Consider the following 23,282-nt stretch of genomic DNA (forward strand, 5'->3'; position numbering starts at 1 on the left):
GTCCTCGGTGTTCTTTGGAAGGAATGATGCTAAAGCTGAAACTCCAGTACTTTGGCCCCCTCATGTGAAGAGTTGACTCATTGGAAAAGACTCTGATGCTGGGAGGGATTGGGGGCAGGAGGAGAAGGGGACGACAGATGGCTGGATGGCATCACCAACTCGATGGACGTGAGTTTGAGTGAACTCCGGGAGTTGGCAATGGACAGGGAGGCCTGGCGTGCTGCAATTCATGGGGTCGCAAAGAGTCAGACGTGACTGAGCGACTGAACTGAAAGCCCTTAAAAGTAGAGAGGAATTGGGCAGTCTTTTTAGCAAGTTCTGGTTTGTCCTTTCCAATCACAGTAGCAAATATATATATACACACATACATACACACACACACGTATGAATATATGGGTATACCTCTCCATTTGAACTCCAACCAAAGAGATTTGAATACAGTACTGTTTATTTATAGAATTCTTTGCAAATGCCTAAGTCAAGATCTCTCACCAACATCATTGGACTCAGGGTTCCATCTCTATGTGTAGCTGACAATCTTCACATAATTTTGTGTAATAAAATATAATTAAACATTTTTAAAAGCTAAATTAGATCCCTCCTCTCCTTGTCCTTTTCTCTCTCCTCCTCCTTTTCTCTCTCCTCCCTGAGTGTAATTAGTTGTTCCACACTTTTCCACGTCCACCATTTGGAAGAAGTTTGTGACATCCCAGTGACTTGATGAATACACTCTTCATTTCACTGCCTTTCCTATTTCAGTCATTTGTTTTAAAATGATATATGATATTAGAATTATGAAAGACAGCAACAGACTAAGCCTCAAAACATCCCTTTGAGTGTTCTTCCTCATGCTAGTTATATAGTCAGTTTCCCCCTTGTAAATTATTATAGTGAGGAATTTATTAGGGAAAACATCATTTAAAAATTTTAACAGCTGCTATAAACTGTCATTTGCAGTGCTCAGCTGACATTCAAACAGCTGCAGTCTATGAGTGAGCTTTAACTTTCAGCTGCTGGAGGTCTTTCAATTCCTGTTCCCATGGAAATGAGGAGGGCTGGATGGGTGGAAGGGAAGTGAGGGCTGACTTACACATTTCCCCATACATTATTTTTCTTGCCTCCTCACAATTTCCATGGAAATGAGGGCGTAAGTGCCACTCCACCCCAAGCTTTGGAGAGCAATTGTTCATGTGTAAACAACAGTGGATGGACCTTAAACAGGCATATACAAAACTAATCTTAACCTTTCTTCCACCTGTGCAGCCAAGCCTACTTGCAAACATACTCTTATTTGATCTATTTTCCCGTTTAAAATGATTTCTTTTAGTTAACTTTTAGAAAGTTAGTTTGATATTAGCTTTATTCAAAGTGAGAATTGTCTTAGACATACTGTCAGATATACATATATATCTGTCCTGCCTATATTAAGCATTTAGTATGCATGATGTTTTTACTAATGTCTTTCCCCCCAAGATTACAGAAATGAATTTCAGTTTATGAAACAGCATCTAATTGCATAGCATAAAAAGTTTCCTCAAATAGTCTCATTCTTATGCACTACTTTAGAAATTGCCCCACAGAGCAGAGCTAATTATTGGCTCTGTCAAACATATCAAGGAAAACTGCCATTTTTAATTGGTTATCACAGTCTTCTCATTTAGGTAACAGAAATATCCTATGTTAAGTGAATTTCTGTATCTTTCTACTTATCAGCTATCTGTCATTGTGTCTCCTATAATACCCATACTCAAGGAAAATATATAGGCACAGTCTTTATCTCTTTTTTTATTCCAATATTTTGACTACTTAACACGGTCCTTGTGAACCCTGAGACATGAAGAATGTGCTTAACCTAACAAATCTGCGTTAAGCATCTACTGAGTATTCAGTTTTTTGTTTCAATTAAAGCAGGAGATACCAAGTTTAAAAAGCAGTTGTTTGTTTGTTTTTACCATAAGGCATCCTAATTGGATTAAGAAAATTCATGCCCAGGAAAAACTAATTATAGCCATATGTGATTGTTAAATAAGTTGTATAGACTAGTTTGAAAGAAGTTTTAGGAGGGAAGGGTTCTCTTGGCCTGACCAAAATGAGCAAGGAAGACTTGCTTTAAAGGCCTCTCTATTATTGGTTTTAATGGTCCTTCCTTTGTATTTCTACTGTCTCCTTTTATTTTTTTGTAATTTATTATTTTTTAATTTATTAATTTTATGGGTGCACCATGCAGCTTGTAGGATCTTAGCTCCTCAACCAGGGATCAAACCCAGGCCCTCTTCAGTGAAAGCGTGAAATCCTAACCATTGGACCGCCAGGCAAGTCCTGTACTGCCGCCATCTAACAAAGGCCTTTCCTCCTGAGCTGTTTTCATAACTTTATAAGTATTTTTTCAGTTGTCACCTTCCTCCTTTCTTTATCCCCCTTTCTAGTTTAGCGTAGACACCATTTCCAGTGAACATTCTTACTAGCACAGTTATGATCTTTCTGTGTCTTAAAACCTTACTGACTTCTTATCATTTCTGGGACCAGACTTTTTTTTTTTTTTAAGGTAGTTCTGATGTCAAATATTCTATCTTCTAAGTCCAATAAGCTACCAAAACAATTAAAAAATTCAGTATTCTATGTTCTTTCGTACTCCAGATTGCTTCTCATATTCAGAATGGTTACAAACATCTGCTAAGCCCATGTGCCCAGTGTTTAGTTCAGAAAATATGGTCACACAACTAGCAACTACCAAAATAATTCACACTTTCATCAATTTGGCAATGACCTAGATCTTCTAATGACCTGGCTCCGGGGTATTCTTTCCAGCCTGCTCTGCAGGCGCCATACACCAGGCTCCTAGGTCCTCACTCAGACAAACATAACTGCGTGGCACAATTAGTAGGCCTATGTTTTTAGCTCCATGCCTTTTGCTTACAGCACTTTCTTTTTGCTTCCTTTATGGGATGAGGAGAGAAATAAACCGCAGTGAGCTGTTTCCTCCTTAATCTTACCCCTCTCTATAGCTCTTACAGTCCTACCCTACTGTTAGACTCTACAATTTAAATGAAGACACTACAGGCTACACAGTGTGATATGTGTTAGTTTTAGTCTATACCTTGGACTTGATTAATATTTGAAGCACCCTGATATGGAAATGGAGAAGGAAATGGCAACCCACTCCAGTATTCTTGCCTGGAGAATCCCAGGGACAGAGGAGCCTAGTGGGCTGCCGTCTATGGGGTCACACAGAGTCGGACACGACTGAAGCAACTTAGCAGTAGCTGCAGATATGGGAATGGTAGTTAGTTGGCATTAGAAAAATGCCAATCAGGAAATAACTACTATAAATTCAACTTACTTATATTTAAATCTACACTAGAGGGTTTTCTCGGAGAAGACAATGGCAACCTACTCCAGTACGCTTGCCTGGAAAATCCCGTGGACGGAGGAGCCTGGTAGGCTGCAGTCCATGAGGTCACGAAGAGTCAGACACAACTGAGCGACTTCACTTTCATGCATTGGAGAAGGAAATGGCAACCCACTCTAGTGTTCTTGCCTGGAAAATCCCAGGAATGGCGGAGCCTGGTGAGCCACCGTCTATGGGGTCACACAGAGTCTGACACGACTGAAGCAACTTAGCAACAGCAGCAGCAGAGGGTTTTCTAATTAGCATAAAGGATGTCAAATAATTTTTCATTGAATTGGCTAGAAATACTATATGTAGGCCCCTCTGGCCTTATATAGATTGCATGTAAGATTCTGGCAAGCTAGCAGTCTTAACACCTGCAGGATGGCACCTGCAGCTGAACATGCTGGGCTTATTGACTACCACCTAACAACTGATGCTTCCTTCTTGGTAGAAAGGTAGTAGGGAAAAGACTAAAAAGACTAAACCCAGGTCTCCTGCCTTATAGGCAGATTCTTTACCATCTGAGCCACCAGGGAAGCCCAATGCTTTTAGGTGGTCAATAGCAAAACCTCCCCGAGGACAATGCCTTCTTACATACTAGCTCCATTTTAAAGTTTGTCCTAAATTTCCTTGTAGATTTGTGAAAATATCCTCCTTTAAACTGCAATAGCGGGAGTCTCAAATTTAAATTACGGCATTAATCAAATTCTGTAGATTATTGTGTTTCTTTTTTTATTCTAAGTTTCTTGATGAGAGGATTGTGTCATAGCTGTCTTTGTATCCCATGTAGTATCTGGCATAGTGCCTTGTACACAGTAGATATTTGTTGAATGAATGAGCACATACACACACTTCCCAATTCTATGAGGAACAGAACTAACTTTGGGTCATGGGGCCACTGAGAGCCAATGTGTGAGTTCTCAGAGTTCCATGAATTCAGATTTAGAGTCCTCAAGGAGTCAGTAGTAATTGTCCTTGTCTGTAACTGTATCAGCTCTGGTTGTCCCATCAGTACAAAGATACATTGGAACTGTCATCAGTAGTAGAGGAAGGTAGCATTGTCTGTATCATCTTCAGAAATCCACACCTAAATGTATCTGTTTCTGTTTCTTTTTTTTTTTTTTTAATGTTATTTATTTCATTTATTTGGCTGTGCTGGGTCTTGGTTGTGGCATATGCAGTCTAGTTCCCTGACCAGGGATTGAACCAGGCACCCTGAATTGGGAGTGCAGAGTCCCAGTCACTAAACCACCAGAGAAGTTCCCATCCAGTTGCTGTTTCTGCCAACTCTGGCTCTAGAAGCTATAGTTGGAAAAATCTTTAGAAAAATTATTTTTTCTTGTTTTTTATCTCTTAGCCAATTTGAGGCAGTGTATATAGCTAATCAAGTATATAAAAAGGTTAAAGTGACAACAGAAGACCAGGGAAAAGAAATTAAAAAGGCATAAGAATAACATATAAATATAAAACAGCAAAATAAGATGTTTGTAAAATGATAACATCATATACTAGTTCAAAGCCAGGACTTCAGATCCAGACTGCCCTGATTAGAATGAATAGCCACCTGGCTAGCTCTGTGACCTCTGGCAAGTTATTTAACCTTCCTGACTCTCTGTTTCCTCCTCTGTAAAGTGAGGGAAATTAATAGCACCTACCTCACAGATGTGAGGCGAAAATAAATTAATACATGTAGAGTGCCTGGCATATAAGGAAGTGATACAGCCCAATCTTTGCTCTAAAGGCAGAGGAATGCTAATTTCAGTCCATTTGAAGTCCTTCTGTCTGTGTTTACACATTGTGCCTCAAATGAGTGATCTTCATGCCTTGAGTCTCCCACAAATTGGTGCTTATAGTCTCTTGTGGAACTTATCGCATTCTACCCTAAATTATGCAATTATTTGTAAGCTGCTTAGAAGCAAAGACTGTCTTCTTTGTCTTCCTCTTAGCACCCAGAAGAGTGCTTACATAATAGTCTGACTTACACAACGGCTCTGCAGTAACTCTTTGTGGAGCTGTGCAGGAAACAGCAGTAGGTTGGTCTGTGAGGTTGGTCTCTGGAGGCCCTGTACCTTGGGCTGGTGCCCGCGGACCTCGCATACCTCTTCAGCCTCAGCTAGCCATTTCTCTCCTCACTGTGCTCCAGCAGGTCTTCAGTCCCTCCATCTGGCTTCATGGGCATGTGCCCTGCACGACTGCGTTTGGTTTAATGCTCTACTCTCACCTTGAAATTCTCACTTTTTGAACAGGTGGCCTTGATTTTTATTTTGTGTTGGTCCTGGCAAATTATGTAGCCGAGCATGCTCTTTGCCATCCTATGCCCATCATTCCCTCTGCTGGGAGCACTCTCCCTCCCTACTCTTCACTGGCTGACTTAACTTTTTTTTAATTGTATTATTTATTTATGGCTCCACTGGATGCAGGGCTTCTCTAGTTGTTCCAAGCAGGGGCTACTCTAGTTGTGGTGCTCAGGCTTCTCACTGTGCTGGTTTCTCTTGTTGGTGAGCAGGGGCTCTAGGGTGCGAGGCTTCAGTAGTTGGGGCACAAGGGCTTAGCTGCTCCATGGCACGGGCATGTGGGAGCATTGCAGACCAGGACTTCAACCCATGTTCCGTGCATTGGCAAGCAGATTATTAATCACTGGACCACCAGGGAAGTCCCTGACTTAACTCTTCACTTCTCTTCAGCTTTGTTGTCATTGCACAGAGAAGCAATCAAAATTTAGAACCCTGTCCACTTTTATCCCCCAACCTTAACTTAACAGTGCTCACCTTATGTAAGTGCGCTGTTTATTTCAGTTGTGTGATCATTTCTTTGAAGACTTCCTCCCCACCAGACTGAGCACCTGGAGGGGCCGCACTGAGCGTTTGTTCTTGGCTGGCTTTGCCTGCAACACTGTAGGTTATCAGTATCTATCTATGGAGTGAAGGAGCAAATGGGCGGTTTTTAAAAATGCAAAGGAGGGATGAGTTTTTCTTCCCATGTTAAACACTTGGTATATAAAATGGCAGTGCAAGATGGGAGGGAGGTTCAAGAGGGAGGGGGTATATGTATACCTATGGCTGACTCATGTTGAGGTTTGACAGAAAACAACAAAATTCTGTAAAGCAATTATCCTTCAATAAAAAAATTAATTCAGAAAGAAAAAAAAATGGCAGTGCAATTATCATGCATTGAATACTCCTGCTGATGATTTCTAGCCAGTTTGACTTCCTTCCTTCCAGGGACTACCTTTAAGGTAGGTGACTACAGTAAAGGTTCTCAATTTCTCTCGCTTTCCCACTGCTTTCCTTTTCAGATAGTAGGGTACGGTAAAGGTGAATCTGAAGACAGACATACTCAGCCTGTTTTATACAACTGCTGTTTGGCATGTGTGTGTGTGTGTGTGTGTGTGTGTGTGTTTAATGAGGACCGTTTTTTAAAGTCTTTGTTGAATTTGTTACAGTATTGCTTCAGTTTTATGTTTTGATTTTTTTGGCCCCGAGGCATGTGGGATCTTAGCTGTAGGATCAGGAAGCCATGCCCCTGCATTGGAAGGCAGTCTTAACCACTGGACCGACAGGCAGGTCCCAGTATATTAGTCTTGAATTAAATTTTGTGTAGCATAAATATCTATAGCCTCCTGCCTACAGTGAATATTTTCAGCAAGAATGTATATTTACTTCTGACCTAATTGCCAATGGCAACTGACGTAAAAATACCGCTTGGGGTTTCTCAGCATCTGCAGTGCAAAGGCCAGCGCTATTCCAGTGAACGTAGCATTTGGTGGTGATAAAGAACAGTGTCCTACATAGCTCTGCTACCATTCTTCCCCTCCTGTCTCATTGTCTAGTTTTAAATAAGCTTAATTAGCTCACTCTGAATGCATAGCTGTATCAGCTTTCTGTGGCCCAGTTTGGGGACTACAGCTGGTTAATCTGCTCCCTGGAATCAGACCAATACCATTCCACATGTGACCAGATTTAGTATATTACATACTACCTTACAGTCTTAATTTTTAGCACTGGGTAGCATTCAGTTATTTTTCAAATGCTACAATAAACATTTTCAGTGATATATTTCTCTCCAAAATCTAAGAGAAAATAGAATTTCTATAATTCAGTCTAAAATTGAAGTTAACCAATATAGTGAGATAAGGATTTGTGTTGCTTTAAAGAAAAATAGGCTAAATGTCTTTTTTCTCCTTCACATACAAAAAAAATCTGAGAAAAAGACTTAAAAACTAATAGAAATGGTTGTAACCCTGTTGCAACTGTTGCATGTGGGTGAAAAAAAGAACCTGTCTTTTTTTTTGTTTGACAAATCTGTACATGCAGCAGGGGGAACAGAAAGAAACAAATATGAGAACAGTATATAGAGAAGGGCATTCTCATTGAAGCTGTAGGCCTCAAAAACTGTTCCATCTAAGCTCTGACTGATTCCAATACCTTAAGGTAATTTGCTTTAAGCTGTAAATCTCTTGAGTTGTTTATGCCTCAGTGCTTTTTTCAGAAGGCTGGGAGAGGAGGAAAATATATCATTTCAATCTGTCCCCTCTTGAGACTTTATGGAATTTTAAGCAGGCTTCTCTCAGAGTGAAACTCCCGGCTCAGTCACCTCCGGGTCTGTTTGACCTTCCCTTTTTTCCTAGCTTGCCCAGAAAGTTCAGGGTGAACGTGTTTATAGTTTTCTGAAGGCGGCTACACACAGTCCCCTGAGGGCTTTGGATCTCCGACAGCTTCCCAGGCCGAAAAGAAATCCAGAGCTCGAGCTCAGCACATTTTACCCTGTACCATATCTCAGCTGCTTTCTGCTACTCTGGCTGATGAGGTATTCAGAATTGAAAATGTTGAGATTTCACAGGTCACTATTGTGGGGATTATCAGAAATGCAGAGAAGGCTGCAACCAACATTGTTTACAAGATAGATGACATGACAGCTGCACCCGTGGATGTTCGCCAGTGGGTTGACACAGATGACGCAGTGGTGAAAACACTGTGGTCCCTCCAGAAACATATGTGGAAGTGGCTGGTCATCTGAGATCTTTCCAGAACAAGACAAGCCTGGTAGCCTTTAAGATCATGCCCCTGGAGGATATGAATGAGTTCACCACACATATTCTGGAAGTAGTCAATGCACACATGATGCTGAGCAAAGTCGAACAGCCAGCCTTCACAGGGAGAGCGCCTATCAGCAATCCAGGAATGGGTGAAGCTGGGAACTTCGGTGGGAATAACTTCATACCAGCAAATGGCCTCACTGTGGCCCAGAACCAGGTGCTGAATTTGATCAAGGCTTGCCCAAGACCTGAAGGATTGAACTTGCAGAATCTCAAGAACCAACTCCAACACATGTCCGTAGCCTCAATCAAGCTAGCTGTGGATTTTCTAAGCAACGAGGAACACATCTGTTCCACCGTGGATGATGATCATTTTAAATCCACAGATGCAGAATAACTGGATCTAATTGGGTACCCCAGATATTTTCCAGTTGGACCTTTTTTTTGCAGCCTCTTGTCTCCAGCTGTGCATATAGTCTACTTCTAGGAAGTAGATTTCATCTATAAAAGATCTCAACTGACATCCTTTTGAAACTTATTACTACTCTTCTGTGTTTTTGATGGGCTTCCCTGGTAGCTCAGATGGTAAAGCGTCTACCTACAATGCGGGAGACCTGGGTTCGATCCCTGGGTCAGGAAGATCCCCTGCAGAAGGAAACTGCAACCCACTCCAGTATTCATGCCTGGAAAATCCCATGGACCGAGGAGCCTGGTGGGCTACAATCCATGGGGTTGCAAAGAGTTGGACACGACTGAGCGACTTCTGTGTGTCTGTGTGAAGGTGTTTATAGTTCCTGCTTTGTGCTGGTTAAGATGGCACATATCCTAGGTTCACTATCTCCCAGTCAGCTGTTAAAATAGAGCATCTCCATCATCCTGCAGCTGCTTCACTCAGCTAGCTGCAGCAGGTGACTGATAAAGCTTAGCAAGGCTCTTGGGTTTGAGAGCCTTGTGTGCTGAGTGGATGACAGACATATAACATACTGCAATGAAGGCTTTACCTTTGGTGTCAGAAAGGCACCTTACCTTGGGGTTGGTGATTACTTTGGTCCCTCTGCGTGTCACTTAGTCTTTCTCAGTCTGCTCAACTTACTGAATGGACATAATAAACCCAGCCCAAATGTGACTGCTGGGTTTCTGGCCCGTGCATCTTGTTGAGGGTGAACCATGGAAGAGCAAGTTGGGGTGTAGGGGATGGGTTGTGTCTCCTGATTGAAAACATCTCAAATATTAAACATCCAAAATACATGAAATTCACAGTGGGTTATGTAGATTGAGCTCAGTAGAAGTCTTGGGCTGGGCACTGTAAATTTGGAAGTTGTCAAAACATGAATAATAAAGAAATTACCTCCAGGTATTATTTATTGATAGGAAAGCTCTAGAGCAGAAGTGCCAAGAAGTTCCATATAAATAGTACATAGATTATTTATAGACCTGGAGATGAGAAATTAGAAATGAACAGATAAGCAGTTTCTATAAAATGCTGTGTCTCTTAGAGTTACTACAGCTCTGGGGCCAGACAGATTATATTAGAACATGATAAAGAAAGTAGAAATCAATATTTCAGAAGCTTTCATAGATACTCTGATGAGCACACTACATTCAGGAGTAAGCCACAAATGCCGGAAAGTGACTCACATCATACAATTATTTATGAGTGAGAACAGGAGCCTGTCACAGGAGTGTGCACCATTAGGCTTGAGTAATTGGGGAAGCTGAGCACGCCTGACGAAATGAAAGTGCAGCATTGTCGACCATGTGTGAATTCAGGAAAAGTGTGTCGAGTAATTTGATGTCTATAAACATTGGGAGTTACGTTAGAATTACTCCAGGAGATGAATACATTTCTTGGCCTCACCCGTTAAATCACTGTATTTCCTTAAGTATTGGAGTACAGCTAATGTTACCAGAGGCTCGGGGCTGAGGTGGTGGTGGGGGTGGGTGGAATGGGTGCAAGGGGGTCAAAAGGTACAAACTTCCAGCTGTAAATAAATAAGTCCCAGGGATGTAACGTACAGCATGGTGTCCATGGTTAATACTGTATAGCATATTTGAAAGCTACTGAGAGAGTACATCTTAAAAGTTCTCATCACAAGATGAAGTGAGAGTAACAGTAGAGACGGATGTTGACTGAATTTGGTGATCATTTTGCAGCGTGTACAGATATCAAATTGTACATCTTGAAACTGATAGCATGTCATGTGTCAGTTATACCTCAATAAAAATGAATGCAGTGAATAATCATTTATAGGCTCTTAAGTTCTCTGAAGGTTTCCCCCAGTTGTTGTTCAGTCACTCGATTGTGTCCGACTCTTTGCGACCTGGTGGACTGCAGCACGCCAAGCTTCCCTGTCCCTCACCATCTCCCGGAGCTTGCTCAAACTCGTGTCCGTTGAGTCAATGGTGTCATCCAACCATCTCATCCTCTGTCGTCCCCTTCTCCTGCCTTCAGTCTTTCCCAGCATCAGAATCTTTTCCAATGAGTCAACTCTTCGCATGAGGTGGCCAAAGTACTGGAGTTTCAGCTTTAGCATCATTCTTTCCAAAGAACACTCAGGACTGATCTCCTTTAGAATGGACTGGTTGATCTCCTTGCAGTCCAAGGAACTCTCAAGCGTCTTCTCCAAGTACCCTGGTGGGGGGGGAAGGTGAGGAAATTAACTGTTTCCCTCCTCCTAGTACTAAAAACTCAAAAAGAGTCAGGGTAGCTTCTTTTGCTGAACACCATGAGGAGGGTGAAGTGAAGCCTAAAGGACATGCTCCCTCTTCTCAGATGTCCTCTCTTGATTTCTTCCCAGTTATTTCATTCTAAGTCCTTTAGGTTTCTGCAAACTTACTATTAGGGTTTTGGTTGCCACTGATCCACTTTCTGTTCACAGATCTTGATGGAAGTGACTCAATTAAAAATTCTCAGTCTGAGCACCAGCCCCCCATAACCAAGAAATGTGGTGCTATACTACTTTTTTTATGTTTTTCTCTATCCAGTGATTAATATATTAAATTAGAATCATTGATGTTTAGTTTAAGAAATTATCTGAAGTAAGAGCAGTAGTACATAATAGTTAATACCTTTGGCCTGTTAATTTTTTAGGCACTCAGACCTCTGACAGTCAGGAAAATATTGACTGGATCTTATCAGCCTTTTTAAAACATAGTGATTTACTTTGCCAGCATTTGTATAGATTAGTAAATAGTTTTGTATTTATTTTTGAAATAAAGAAGCAGATTCATCAAGCCAAAAATAAATGCCTCTTACAAGTGAGTGGCCCCTTGTTAAAAATTAGCAAAGGGAAGTACAGGAATGTTTGATTGGGCAAGGAAGTTTACATAAACCAGTCATAATGAAAAATCCTTATTGAGGTGCTCTCCCCCTACCCCAGCAAATTTCTTCCTGATCACCCTTGTACCCTTATGAACATCTGCTGTTGGACTTACGGAGCTATATGTAATTAGACACATAATTAGCACTATGTCTAGGCTGTCAACTTCTCAAGAAGCTTTGCCTCAGTCATCTGGTCCCAGGCAGTAGATCTAAGTGGTCAAAGAGGACAGAGTTTGCAGGCAGACTGCCAGGATCCCATTTCTGACTCCATTTACCAGCTATGTGATGTTGGGCAAGTTACCTCTCTTGGGCAAATACTCTCCAAGTATTACTTGGATTTTATTTGTAAAATAATTTTTTTTTAGTTTATCTTAATTGTTGGGAGGCTTAAATATAGTTTTCTAATATAGAGTTTTCTAAATTATATCTCTAAAACTATAAGGAAATTCTCTGGCATGAAGGCATTTCATGTTTTTCTTAATGCTGATTACTACTGATCAAAGGCCTTCCTGGGTGGCCCAGTGGTAAAGAATCTGCCTGCAATGCAAGAAATGCATGTTCTATCCTTGGGTCAGGAAGATCCCCTGGAGAAAAAAATGGCAACCCATTCCAGTATTCTTGCCTGGGAAATCCCAGGGACAGAGGTATTCAAAATAATGTAATAAAAATATGAAGTGAGGTGATAACCTAGATGGGCATGATTACTGAAGTAAAGATTATTAAGACAAATTCACCTAAAATTAATTGATATACAAAAAAAACTTGTATATACATATGTATGTTTTCTATCAGAGTTATATAAAAACAGGAAATCAGTGCTTTAAATGAAAAGGAGAGAGAGCATGGAAAGTGGAGAATGTTTAACATACAGTAGTTGCTCCAAGATTTCAGTTACCCTAGTCAGCTGCAATCCTGCTGCTGCTGCTAAGTCGCTTTAGTCGTGTCCGACTCTCTGCGACACCATAGACGGCAGCCTACCAGGCTCCCCTATCCCTGGGATTCTCCAGGCAAGAACACTGGAGTGGGTTTCCATTTCCTTCTCCAATGCATGAAAGTGAAAAGTGAAAGTCAAGTTGCTCAGTCGTGTCCGACTCTTGGCAACCCCATGGACTGCAGCCCACCAGGCTCCTCCGTCCATGGGGTTTTTTCCTAGGCAAGAGTACTGGAGTGGGGTGCCATCGCCTTCTCAGGCAATCCTAAAATACTAAATGGAAAATTCCAGAAATGAACAAGTGAAAAATTCGTGAGTTTTAAATTCTGAGCTGTTCTGATTAGGATCCACTGTCCTGCTGCAGTCCTCCCAGGATGTGGATCATCCCCTTGCCCAGCGTAGCCACACTGTGTTCCCACCAGGAGTCACTTAATAGCCACCTCGGTTATCAAGTCAGCAGTCTGGTCTCACAGTGCTTGTGTCCAAGTAACCCTTTTATTACAGCGTGTGATGATTGTTCTATAATTATTATTGTTACTGTTCCTATGTATAGGAAAATATAGAGTGTATGTAGAGTTTGGTCCTGTCTGCAGTCTGACAACCGGTGTGGATGAGAGGGAACTACTGTATTCTTATTCATTCTTCGCCTTCTGTATCTCCTACTGAGGCCAGCTTGATTAACCTTGAGAAAGAGTAAAGCAAATTAGTAATTACAGTCATTCCTCAGTATCCATGGAGAATTAGTCCCAGGACCCCCCATAGATACCAAACTCATTGAATACTCAAGTCCTTTACACAAAATCACATAGTATTTGCATATAACCTACACACACGCTTCCCTATACTTTAAATCTCATTGTTCAAGTGCACAATTACATTAAATTTATGTAACTTAAGGGAAAAGATACCTATACTACTCTTGAGATAGTAGGTTGTTTAAATTTTAATAATTCTTAATGACTTTCTGTTTTTTTAATTAAAACTACTTACTGAAGAGGTTTTTTAATATTACGTTCCCTAAAATAAAATCAATTTTGTCAGTTTTAAAAACCACAACTGTCTATTTTCTTTGATTATCTCATAAACGACAGGAGTTTCATATCAGCTCTCCTTCCTCCTCCACCTTTTTCTCCCTTTTACTTTGTGCCAATCACAGGTGGATGCTCAATATCACCCCACAACACAAGATAAATAAGCCTGGAAGGTTTCCTAGCAACATATTGTTCTGGGAACCTGCTTTATTTTCCTGAACAAGATGAAGCCAAACATCCTAGAATCTCAGCCAGATGGGAAAGGATTAGCTTACTGAGGGGTGTTTAATGCATTTTTAAAATATTTCACTTTGAAATGAACCTCTTAACATAAGTAACAAGATTGACTTTTAAAAGGACACTCTTTTACATGTTAACAAAAAACCCTCAGTCATAAATAGTTTCAATTGAAAAAATACAGTTTTAGAAGAAATTCTCTAGAGACAAGGTTATACTATGTAATTGACTTACTGGTGAATGAATCCATTTCAGAACCATGTAGAAAATGCTCCCTCCTAAGACTGATGTTCCTGGGCTTCCCAGGTGGCATTAGTGGTAAAGAACCCACCTGCTAGTGCAGAAGACGAAAGAGACGTGGGTTGGATCCTTGGGTTGGGAAGATCCCCTGGAGGAGGGCATAGCAACCAACCCACTCCAGTATTTTTGCCTGGAGAATCCCCATGAACAGAGGGACCTGGCGGGCTACAGTCCGTAGGGTACAAGACAGACATGACTGAAGCCACTTAGCACGCATGCAAGACTGATGTTCAGCCTGGTACCCAGTGGTACCAGTATTCAGCTACACAAAAATATTTACATATTGTATAATACTTCCTTCTCATCTTGTGGGTAAGTGGCTGCTGGAGTAGGCTCCCTCCTCCTCACAAATCCTTTCACTTCTCCCCTTGACCCCGCCTCCTAGGGATACTGGGGAAACCCCTCTCACTGCTTAAAACGCTGGGACTTCTTCCTTTTTCTCCCCAGCTTCAGGCAACTGCAGTTCCAGTGATTTGCCACTTCATCTTGAGAATCTGTTTTTGGTTTTCAGAGTTTATGATAAGTACAGAGAAAAGAAAACTGGATAAAATTGTGCCTCTCAAAGTCAAGAAAAATAATGTTGTTGCTGTTTTGTTAGTACATGATCATTTATATCTTCCTCATTGTTTTTCAGTGATCTTAAGGCCATACTGTTGGCAGGTGGCATTTTTCTGCCTTGCACTCACGTTGGTCACAGTGTTTTGTTGAAGGTCTCTGGAGATGGAGTAGTAAAGATCAGAGTTTCTTATGCCAGTATTCAGTAATGGTTTTGCAATTCAGTGAAGATGCTTGAAAGCGCCCTTTCTTGTCTTCCTGGGTAGGCAGTCCCTGTCAGCCAAATGAATATTGTCGTCATATTGTTGAATGATTTGCACTACCCGATGGGCTTGGACTGTGTGAAACTTCCCAGTTGTGATGAAAAGCAAATAATTCCAGCACTCACAATGTGCCTGGATGGGAAGAACAAAGTAATTAGAATAACCTAGTGTCTTTGCTTTTTATTTGACAAATTCTCTGGCCAAATACAAGAGAATTGAAACAATCCTTATCCCAGGATACCATAAGTTTATTTTGTTTTCCTTCTGCTGCTTTCCATCCTCTCTTTCACCCTCTCACACACATACTTACATGTTTTCTAAATGCCAGGTTTTGAACTTGACAAAAAGCAATCTGTTGAGGGCCTCCTAGGGGCCAATTACTTGGGTAGATGTCGTGATGGAGGCTGAGGAGCATCAACACATGGTCTTTGCCTTCACTCAGTCCCCAAGAATTTAGCCAAGTAACACACTTGTTTTCATTTTAAAACTTTAGCTTCATGTTAGGACCTAAACATTAAGGGGAGATGTTGATGTTTAAAGGAATTCTGTAAGTTTTGATTGATCAAGAATAACCTAAAAGTAGACTTAGTCTATCATATAAAATATATGACAGATTCTAATGGATTAATTTTTATAATATTTTCTAGAAACACTGTTTTTAAAAATCCCATGAACCAGGCATTACTTTAGATACTTTATGTCATTTAATTCTCTTGACAACCGTTATGGAATAGAAATCGTTTGCCTACCAGTTCTCGAATCTGCTTTCTCTCCAGTATATAGGTTCCATTAAAAATTTTTCTTTGTTGCTCAGTCTTTTTATAAAATAATAATTATGATCTTTAACATGGCAGAAGAATGAATTTTACTTTAAGAAAAGCAGTTAACAGAAGTAATAGCACTGTTAAATACATTAACAAGAAAAAGGGATGCTATGTCAGCAGTGCTGTGGAACCGACAAGGACCAACTACAACTTCTTTTGGTAAATAAAGTTTTGTTGGAACATGACCACACTCATATCACCTATTGTTTGCATATCACCTATCTGCACTTTTTGTGTAGTAACAACAGTGGAGTTGTACCCTAGACCGTATGGCCCACGTAGCCTAAAATATACACTATGTGGACCTTTACTGAAAAACTTTAAAAGTGAAAGTGTTAGTCACTCAGTCATGTCCAGCTCTTTGGACTATAGCCTGCCAGGCTCCTCTGTCCATGGAATCCTCCAGGCAGGAACACTGAAGTGGGTAGCCATTCCCTTCTCCAAGGGATCTTTCCAACCCAGGGGTCGAACCCAGGTCTCCCGAATTACAGGCAGATTCTTTACACATCGTGAGCCACCAGGGGGTCTAGATTTCCACCCTACATTGAGTCAGGTGTCCTCCTTTAGAAAGCCAGAGACTTCGTTGGGAAATACATCAGAAAATGGTTGCCTAAATGATTTTTTTCTAACATGGTTTTCCTCTCAACCCTGCAGGTACCAACCAAGAAGCTAAAGAAATATGAGAAAGAATATCAGACAATGCGAGAGAGTCAGCTGCAGCAGGAAGACCCAATGGATAGATACAAGGTATGGGAGACACAGGGCACCTGTTTGAGCCAATATCCTCTTTCCCCTAGAGCCGCAACTGGGGGACATTCGTTCCCTCTATTCCTTCTTGATTGATGTTAACTGTGACTTTGCTCAATGTCCAGGTATGTTTTCATCTCAGGAGACTCCTGAGTAGCCAAACATAATATTTCTTTTCTTTCAGTTTGTATATTTGTAGGTGACTTCACCTGTTGCATTTATACTGGGAGTCTTCATAAGAAGCTGAAAGAAAGGGAAAAAGAAAAGAGAGAAAGTGGCTATCAACTACTTTCAAAAATGAGAAAAAAGAAAAATGGCAAAGTATGGTTTTAGCTGTGCACGGTACATCCACAAAGACTGTTAGAAGGCGAACTGTTCCAAGACTGGCCCGATAACGTTTCAGACTCACCCCTGTCTGGAGCCAATGTTAAAGACACAAACTCATTCAAAAGTAAAGAATAAAAACCACAAAGGTATATTGAGCACAGTCATGGTGTTTGTCGCAACATTTATTTCCACGAACAAGTTTATAAAAAACAGTGACATTTTACAGAGTGCAGTTCCAAAATCAAAATGATTCAGTTTAATATCCCAGCTAGTTGCAGTATTTTTAAAAAATTGGGCTGGTTATAAAGATGTCCTCAATGGTAATTAGCAACAGTTTCCATAAAGCAGGGTTGGGGAAATACTGACCCCACCCTTACTTTTTTCTGACTGAAATATTAGTGTCTCTCTTCAGCATGTTTTGATTCTTCAGATTCCTACAGACATATAATGATTCCCTCTCCACATCAGTACATTAGGACAAGAGAATATTGCATTCATACACCTGAGTCCCAGCGATGCTGAAACAACTTGCCCCAAAAAGTACAGTGATGACATCATTAATTAAGCCACTCACTGTGAGATGACTTCCACTTCTGTAACTAGAGTTGCTTTTATGTAGTCAGAGAGCTGGACACAGGCCACTGCAGTCATGCAGTCTATCTTGTTTCTGTTGCTGAACTGAACAGCATGGAATGTTGACATAAGGGAGTGGTGGAAGGCGTGTATGGATTCTGTAGTCAGATCTGAATTCAAAACCTGAATTTCTGAAAAATGAGACAGGATTTGGAGTCCAAGTTGGGGATTTTAACCCCCATGCCACTGTTCAGCATCTTAGACTGATTACTGGACCTCTTCCCCATCTGTAAAATGTGTAGTATACACGTTTCCTTGAAGGATTGTTGTGAAGATGAGGTACGTTGTATGCAAAGTACCCAGCACAAAGTTGTTCAGTAAAATGGTTGTTATTAGCCTTATTAGGCCTGCTGCCTCTAATTACCCAATTATTGCTAGAATACTATCCCCTTAATTTGTTTTTGCCCCACCAGTCCCTCACTTATCTTTCTCCTAATTCTCCCAAGTATTGTTAACCTAATAATCTAACATCTGTATGTTTCTCCCTTTGTTTGTAAAACTGGCTGACAGTAGAATCCCACTGCTATGCAGAACTGTTACCATATAAAGTACTCATAGTTGGAAGCTAATTTCTACCCCTCAATAAAACCAATTTTAATGTAGCTTATGTAGCATGCTGCTGTAGAAAGCTTTGAAGTAGTAATTAAAAAATATTTTTAAGAATCCAAAATGGAACTCTCCTGCTGCTTGCATCATTCTGATTTTCTTATTGCTGCCATCATTCTGAGTGACGTCTGGGAAGGGTGCTTTAAATAGAAGACAGGGGAATGAAAGACTAAAATTGTGTTCAAATTCAGTCTGGAACTGAACTTGTTATTGTTTCTTATATCCTTTTTGTGTCAAAGCAGGTACGTATAAGTGAATAGTACAATGTGTATTATTATTTTTTTAAAGTGACTATCATACATATACTATTGATGTGTACAATTTTTACTGAGGAATCAAAGTAGAATTAAACTTTTTTTTGACGTTTGTTTTGAACACAGGTACTACTTTTTGGCTTAAATGCTCTATTTATGTATATAAGATATCCTTTATAGCTATTTTTGTATTATTGTAATAGCTTGCTAATGCATCATTCAGCTAATATTCCTATACCCTTTTAATAATGTCTAAAAATTTGTACTGGAGATAAACTTGGTAAAGTTATCACATTATAATTACATTTCCAAGGTGACAATTGAGCGCATGGTTTTCACCCATCAGGAGATTTGTTCTTTCAGATAGTCAATATCTAGTTTAAGAAGCTAATTACAGTTGTATTCATTAACTTAGGAAAGTATCTTAGAAAATACATTTTAGCATCTTATAAATTTAATCCTGTCAAGAGTAAGATTTATGCCCTGGGCATAAGCACTTTATAATTCACTGTTCATGTCCAGGGACTGGGAACCTAGATATGAAAATTCTCAAGAATAACTTGGGGAAGATCTTTGAAGGCATTGAGTTAGAACTTACACAGTTCACTAACAGTCCCTCCTCAGCAGTTACTATCTATAGTGTTTAAAATGCCTTGCTTGCCCCCTAGCTTGCCCCCTAGCTTAATTCAAGAGAATTAAGAAGGTTGTGTCGATTTAAAAAAAAGACCCAGAAATGTCATACCTTATGATATTCCAAGAGATTTTTTTCAGCTTAATACTGTTTCTCTTGGGCATGGTGGGGTACTAAAAGAGCTGTTTCAGGGAAACCAGACATGGATTTAATTTAATTTAATTTAAGATCCAACAATGTAGAGATAACTCTCAGCACTCACATTCTTGCTGTGTCTATCTAAACATGTGTTTTGTGTCTATTTTTATGACATATGAAAATATCTCCTCTTGAGGTTATGTCAGGATACTTACCTGTACCTAACACTTGATGAAATGGCGTCGGTATAAATTTAAATTTTGGAACCCTAAGCACAATGCAAATGTTCTGGAATTTGATAATGGTGACAGTTGTACAACTTTGAGAATGTAGAAAAACCACTGAATTGTACATTTTAGAAAGGTGAATTTTTGATATGTGAATTATATCCCCCCACACACACAAAAAAACCCCGCCAAGCTAAATGTCCCAAGAGAATTAACATCTGCCTGCCGTGTTTTTTCATAAGCCTCAGTCATACCAGAGGTACCTGTGCAGAAACCATACTTAAAGGAGGGAGACCTCCTGTCAGAATTAGAGTTAATCAATAACTATAGATCCTATATGTACTCATATTTATAAGGGAAAGGCCAGCCAACAAAAGTGGATGATGAATTCATCTTTATATGTGTGTGTGTATGTTTATATACATATATGTATGCACATAGATAAAACCTATAAATAGGTAATGCATATATATGCACAGTGCCTGTGCTACCTGATCTTGAAATAAGTTTGTATTTGAAACTCAGTGAGCTCTATAATGACTGCTTACAGCCTCTGGTGTACTTTTTCTGTTTTATCTTCATGACTAGATTCCAAGATACAGAAAGGAAACTTTATTGGAAGAAGAATGCAAAGTATTTATTATAAGCCTCTTTTATTATCCGTCTTAACTTTGACCTGGCCAGATTTGTGCAGTGATTTTTATTTGCTCTGATGATTTGGTTTGCATATTTATAAATTTTGGATTAAGTGAAATACAAGATAAAGAGTTGTCTGTAGAAATACATCATGTATACTTTCATCTTTGTATACATCCCCAGAAAACAAACATTCATGGATATGTACAGCTGTTTTAGTCATTTTAAAAAATTAGTAGCCAAGCACCTAATAGGTGGTTATCAATTTCAGAAGTTAAAATATTATTTTTTATTTTAAGATGATGAACTGTTTTCATTTGGGGGAAGTTAGTTTTCTAATGATGTAATCATTAATGGCAATTTTAGAGAACTATAGCCTTCATCTGTCTTTAGAAGATGATATGCTTTTCTTGTTTAATTAAAGAAAGAACTACGTGTACAAATGTGAGTTAAGCCTTCAAAAGCACAGCTAATTAATTAAATTCAGTGAATTTCCCAAAGTGTAATGAAGGTTATATTATTACCTTTTCTAGTTGGGCAAATCCTAGAAAGAATCAGGAATGTTTAAAACTCTCTTGGGTTTGGGAGACAGTATTATAAATATGTAGTTTCTAATTGAAGGATCTTATCTATATTCAGTATAATTAAATTTAGAATGTTTAACTTCTTTCTTGAGGTTAGACATAGTACTTTTTTTTCTTTAACTAAAATGTAATTCAAACAGAAAGAAAATGATTCCTGTAATTTCACAGAAGGTTTTACTTGCTCATACTAATTTTTGTAGAGCAGTTGTCCCTGCATGTAATTTAAAATTAAGCTGTTTAATTATAAATAGTACAAACAAGGTTTTCTAAATAAAACTTAATTTGTACTTGTATTATTTGCTATCCTTACATATCTGAGGAAATAATTTACAACAGTGATCGTATTTTGTTTTTAAATTATGCTAAAGTTTAAATAATGCTAATCATATCTGGAAAAAAAAGATCCTCACCCCCGCCCCATTTTGTTTTGTTTTGTTTTCGTATCGGACCCTTCCTTACTCATAGAAGTCAAGAGAAGTGAATCCATCTTTGAAAAATGTTTTTCATCCAGTGAAAATAAACATACTTTATTATTTTTCACATCACAGAGATGTTACTGGCTTTTGGAAATATTTGTTATGAAATCACATGCTTTTAATGAACAGTGATAGTCAAGAGGAGGGTTTCTATCTGTGACAACCTAATTCTAAACCTCGGATGCTGCCACTCTTTCCCTCTTTGCTCTTGGCTAACTCATGCACTCACTGCTGTAGGATGGTGGAGAAGGCAAGCCTGAGCTCTCTTGATGCTTCTGGAGCCACTTACTAAGAAGGAGCAGGTGGTTTCTGATGCTTTCTGATGATTGAAACTCAATCACCTTGTCTGCTGATTGAGTTATACTTAACACTCAGGGGAGATATAAAGGTTATGCATATTAAGAATCTCTCAGTATGTTTATCAATGGTCTTTAGAATTAACGCTCCAAAATTTTTCTTCAATTTTTAGTACATCTTGTTTCCTGTTAAAGGAGGATGACTGGAAAATTACATCACACTCCTGTTTCTACATCATCTGTAACCCATTTGCTTTTTAAAAATTTGATTTATATGCTAGAGTAGTAGATTTATAAACCATATGGCCTGTGGGCCAAATATGGCCCACTGCCTGTTTTTGTAAATAAAGTTTAATTGGAACACAGCCGCATGCTTATTATCTATCACTGTTTTTACACAACAATGGCAGAGTTGAGTAGCCGCAACAAAGACCATATGGCCTACAGAGCCTAAAATATTTACTGTTTGGGCATTTACATTAAAAGTTTGCTGACCCTGTGCTAGAGTATAATCTAAGATGGTTCTTAAATGCTAAAAGAAATTCAGTCTGGTTTGCCAACTGCCAGTTAGTTACTACTGACAAGATTTTCTCTTTAGTTTGACATTTAAAATTGTTTAAATTTCCACCAGAAAGATAAAACTGGCTGTGTTGGGTGAAGGAAGAGCATGAAATGATTTCAGATATCCAGATTTGCTTTCTCAAATCTCATCTACAATGTAGACATTTAAACATTTTTGTCTGTAGGCATTTGTCTTTGAATGTCAAAAAACTGTTGGATGAAATTTGAATTTGATGACTATCAAGGTTTTTGAAAGAGGCACCCAGAAGAAGAAAGGTGAGAGTTGAGTGTGCCGTTGCTAATAAAATTGCCCTGGGTCTTTTAGGGGAACATTTTCTCTGGACCCTGGAATGTCTTTAAAATCATGTGCCAACAATTCATTATAGCAGCAGATAGCACACCCAAAATACTGAGCTAGCATTTATAAAGCCTCCTCCTTCTCCATCATTTTTTCCTTTAAGGCTGAGTTTATTTTCTTCTGATTGCCGGTTCACATTTCTCTGGTTTCTCATCTTGGGAAAAAATCACTTTCACCATTCCTTATACTGCTTCACCCAAACTCCAATCCCCAGACACCAAGGAGACCTGGGACCTCCGTTTTTCTTCTGCATTTCCCTGCCCAGCAATATAATTCTGTTGCCTGAAGATGAAATATTTTGCAAGGTTGCTGGCTTTGTCATGCCTGAAGATGAAATATTTTGCAAGGTTTCTGGCTTTATGATTGAAGGAAGTTCCTTCCACCCAGTTCTTAACAACACAGTGTAAACAACTCACACCCTAGTTGCAAATAGTTCCACGGACAGCGTTTGCATCAGTCACTCGGACTGCAAATAGCAGTGTGGAGAGGGAGGAGTTTAGTGTATCACTCTTCGCTGCCATTGGCTGCCTCAAGTATCATTTCTTCCATCAAACGTTAGCTGTCCTGGAGAGAGCACAGAGTAAATGACACTCTAAGGAAAAACAACAGAGCAAAATAGCATTACCAAGTGTCTGTTTTTTGTTATCACCATTTCCTAATTGTATTAGTAGGTGTGCAATTTCATTGGATATTCTTTTTTTTTTTCAATTGTCTTTGTACCTATGATTGAAAACGATAGTTGGTCTGTGACTTTTGAGGAGGTAAGTTTTTTTGTCTGTGTGTGTCTGTAACATCAGCGTCTGTCTCTCCGAAAAATGCAGTATCCTCCTCCCCGAAGATACTAATCCAACTTTCCTGGCTACACATCTCCTGTGCAGGAGGGGACGAAACTAAGGAGAAAAGTTGCTCTCTGCTTTTT

General features: G+C 39.5%; 1 protein-coding gene and 1 pseudogene across 8 annotated transcripts in view; both read left to right on the forward strand.

The window, feature by feature from the left end:
- LOC104996042 overlaps positions 1-9,029 on the forward strand; it is a 50,384-nt pseudogene extending 41,355 nt beyond the window's left edge.
- The window catches only part of RABGAP1L (RAB GTPase activating protein 1-like), a 680,557-nt gene that overhangs the window by 628,476 nt on the left and 28,799 nt on the right, over positions 1-23,282 (forward strand). For 6 of the 8 annotated variants that reach the window (XM_010850085.1, XM_010850090.1, XM_010850091.1 and 3 more), the window contains one exon: positions 16,544-16,636. In XM_010850085.1, coding sequence (XP_010848387.1) covers positions 16,544-16,636 — 93 coding nt within the window. Of the gene's footprint in view, positions 1-16,543; positions 16,637-16,820; positions 23,125-23,282 lie in introns of those variants that run through there. The other 2 variants (XM_010850086.1, XM_010850093.1) reach the window with 2 other exon arrangements.

Source organism: Bison bison, unplaced genomic scaffold (genome assembly GCF_000754665.1).
Source record: "Bison bison bison isolate TAMUID 2011002044 unplaced genomic scaffold, Bison_UMD1.0 scf7180017864289, whole genome shotgun sequence".
NCBI lineage: Eukaryota > Metazoa > Chordata > Mammalia > Artiodactyla > Bovidae > Bison > Bison bison.